This window comes from Monoraphidium neglectum (assembly GCF_000611645.1).
Source record: "Monoraphidium neglectum strain SAG 48.87 unplaced genomic scaffold scaffold01582, whole genome shotgun sequence".
NCBI lineage: Eukaryota > Viridiplantae > Chlorophyta > Chlorophyceae > Sphaeropleales > Selenastraceae > Monoraphidium > Monoraphidium neglectum.
This window is the reverse complement of record NW_014012046.1, coordinates 7,732-10,977: the sequence shown is the minus strand read 5'-3', so window position 1 is coordinate 10,977 and position 3,246 is coordinate 7,732. Positions and strand designations below refer to the sequence as shown.

The following is a 3,246-nucleotide window of genomic DNA, read 5'->3' as shown; positions in this document are numbered from 1 at the left end:
GATTCAACAGACAAGCCGGTCAGGCCCCCTCACCAGTATCGACTTGCCCACGGCGCCCTCCCGGTGGCTGCCCTCCACCAGCTGGCCGTCCTTGAAGACCATCAAGGTGGGCAGGCCGTACACCTGAGCGGAAGCCGGGTGGGCGCGGCGCGCGCACACGCGGGCGTCTTGGATCGGGCGTGCGCGCGCGGAAAAGGCCGGATACCCGATGCGCCGCCGGCGGCGCTCGGAGCAAAGGCGGGGCCAGCGGCGGGCGCAGGTGCCGCTTCGAGGGGCCCGTCAGCGTGCCAAAAGGGCGGCGCGTGGGGCGGGCCGGCTGGCTGGCCGGCTTGCGCTCCACCGGGGCGCTGGCGCAGTTGGTTCGGTCGCTGAGTTGCATATGCATATGAAACAGAGTCAGTCGGCTGACCTTGTACTTGGCTACAAGCTCGGGGTTGGGTGTGTGGTTGACCTTGACCACTTTGAGGCGGCCTTCATACTCCTGCGGGCGGCGGTGTGGATGCCACAGTCACTGGGCAGCCGTCACCAGCAGCAGACACGCGCAGACCAGGAACAGCGCGGCCCCGGCGTGCAGGACGCAGCCGCGGGCCGCCCCGATCAAGCAGGTGCCGACACAAAGGTTGATGTTCCAGGCATTGCGCGCGGGCGGGCGTGGCATTGCGTTTCTGCAGCGGGGAGGCTGCGCTCGCGCACAAACGACCGCTGCCCGGCCGCACCTTCTCGGCCCACTCCATCAGGGGCGCCACCAGCTTGCAGGGGCCGCACCAGACCGCCCAAAAGTCGACGAGCACGGGCTTATCGCTCTGCGGGCGTTGGCAGGGGGCGGGGGCGGCGCGGTCGGGGACCTGCGGCTGCGTTCCCAAATGGTGCTCACAGCACGTCAACCTCTCGCTGCGGAGCGCCGACGCTGTGACCTCCACTACAATGCTTTTAATAGGCGATGAATCAAAATCCACGCATGCATGCATGGCGTGCGCCATCGAGGTGCTTTTGTGGGCAGCATTGCCTTGCAGTAGATGCAGCGATGCAGCGGCTTGCATGCCGCCACACCGTCAGCGGTGCGTAGGGGTGCAATGGGCGGGTCACAATAGCCTATGCCAGTCAAATTCAGCACATACCTTCAGTACATGCTCGTTCCAAGCCTCCTCGCCCTCGATTTCCACGACCCTGGCAATATGCGATGACCGGGTGGGCGCCCTCGCCATGGACGGAGCCCTAAAGTTATTCTTCACACCTGAAGACACCAACGCGGCACGACGAGAGCTCAGGGCCTGCATGGCTGCGGAGACGGTGTGGAAAAGTACGGTGGCAGCTAAGTCGGACAAATGAAGGCTGTTGATTGCACGATGGCGTCGATAAGTAGCTGGATTCAGCACACGTGCAATCGGATAGCTCGCAGAGCTCTGTGCCACGGTCTCGAGAGTCGCAAAAGTGACAAGTGTCTTCCGGAAGTGTGTCCACTGTTAACACTTGACGAAGGCAATTACCGTACGGGATAATGTCAGTTAATGTTGACATATGTAACACAGCAACTCGGGCTGGCTCTCGCCCCAGCCATCCAGCCGCGAACGACCTTGTGGTGCCAACGCCGGTCAAAGTCGGCACGTCTACGCTGGTCTGGGGCAAGTCAGCGTGCCCTTCTTAACGATACCGTCGTTCCTCTGCACCTCGAGTTGAGTGTGTCAATACGAAATCTTGCAGGACACTGGGTCCAGGACAACGCCGGGCGGAGTGTCCGCCCAGGAAAGGGAGTGGGCGGGCTTGCCCGGGTGCCACGCCGGTGGCGGGCAAGGTGAGCCGGCTGCGGCCGGCGGTCAAGGCAGCCTCCCCAGCGGGCCCTTGGTTGAGCACCTGCTTGTGAGGAGTTCAAGGTGGCAGAACTCTTCGACATGGGCTCGCTTCAGCGGCCGAGTGCAGGCCGTGTATATGACGCAGCAGGTGTACCTGACAGGTGGCACCGGGGGTTGAGAGGGTGGCAATATTGGCGAACCGTGGCTTCCATGCGCTGGCGTGGATCGTGGCCTTTTCCCATTATGCTGGTTCCCCTCACGCAAGGCTGCTTGGTGCGCCCTTGTTCCCAGTCAGCCAGCAAGGCTAGCTCCAGCTGTGCCTTGCTTGCCATGAATATCACCCAATGCAATCGCAATGCGGACACCAATAAAACACCCCTTGTTTTCTGGTTTGCAGTGTTGTGTAGTCCAGCCTGCGCACACAAATCCTGCAGCTGTACCTGGGAACTACACGCGTGGTGGCGGGCCGCGCATGCGGGTACAACTTGACGCCTGGAGGTAGCGCTTGCTCCACAGCTCTCCGCTTTGCTTGGGAGTTTGCGATGGCCATGAGTGCACCTGCTGTCCTCGCAGACACACGCACCGCCATCACGTGTGACAGGCCCAAATGCTAAATGGAATTTTGGATGCCTTCTGCTGCGGCTGACATGGGCTGTGCGTCCCGCTATCTTTTTGGTACGCTGACACCAGGGCATGCACTGCTTCACCTTCGTGCTCAGTGCGCAGCGCTTGCTCAGACGTGCCACCTGAAGTCTGTGCTGCAGGTTCGATTTCACCCAGCTCTCTATGCCTCAAAGCGGTCAGCAGGTCAATCAGGACGCGCGCGGTGTGTTACCAGATTGTGTCGTCGCGGTGAAACATAAGCAACAGTAACAACGCTGCCGCGCAGCTCCGCCGCATGAACGCCCCCCGCCTGCTGTCAATACAGCGCAGGCATTGTGAATTTTGCTGCCAAAACTGGTCGGCGCCTCCCGACCCGCTGATGGTTAAAGCTCTGTGATGGCGATTGAACCGGCTGCTGACGTGTTTGCTAAATGTCCACGTCCAAGCCACGCTCCTGCGTCTTCTGCATGCGCTCCAGGCTCTCGCGCTGGGAGTCGCCCAGGCTCACGCCGCCAAACAGCACCTCGTTGGTCGCCTGCCCCTTCCTGCACGTCAGCCGCAGGACGAGGAGAGGCGCGGGCGGGGATCGGGGGTTGGGTTGGCAGGTGTATGCAGTGAGCGACGGCCGCGCAGGATCGCTGGCAGGCGCTTGGCCGACGGCGTGACGCCGCGGTCAACTCCCCGGTCAGCATTCTTGGACTCTCAATAACACCGTTGCCAACCCCCAAAACTCTCACCGGGTGTAGTCAATACCGGCCCGGTCCAGGTTGGGGCAGGGGCGGTAGGCCTTGATGGGCCACCAGCCAAAGCCAGGGACTGCGCCCAGCCCGCCGATGATGCGGCCGTCCTGGTC

At 62.3% G+C, this 3,246-nt stretch overlaps 2 protein-coding genes across 2 annotated transcripts in view; both read right to left on the bottom strand.

Annotated features, from left to right (window-relative positions):
• Positions 1 to 1,205, bottom strand: part of MNEG_8368 (hypothetical protein) — a gene marked incomplete at both ends in the record, with an annotated part of 2,098 nt that extends 893 nt beyond the window's left edge. The window contains 4 exons of the mRNA XM_014043161.1: positions 34 to 123; positions 410 to 481; positions 717 to 803; positions 1,119 to 1,205. Of these exons, the coding sequence (XP_013898615.1) occupies positions 34 to 123; positions 410 to 481; positions 717 to 803; positions 1,119 to 1,205 (336 nt within the window). The remainder of the gene's footprint in view (positions 1 to 33; positions 124 to 409; positions 482 to 716; positions 804 to 1,118) is intronic.
• A 1,615-nt stretch (positions 1,206 to 2,820) lies between these two features.
• The window catches only part of MNEG_8367 (hypothetical protein), a gene marked incomplete at both ends in the record, with an annotated part of 1,902 nt that continues 1,476 nt past the window's right edge, over positions 2,821 to 3,246 (bottom strand). The window contains 2 exons of the mRNA XM_014043160.1: positions 2,821 to 2,938; positions 3,131 to 3,240. Coding sequence (XP_013898614.1) covers positions 2,821 to 2,938; positions 3,131 to 3,240 — 228 coding nt within the window. The remainder of the gene's footprint in view (positions 2,939 to 3,130; positions 3,241 to 3,246) is intronic.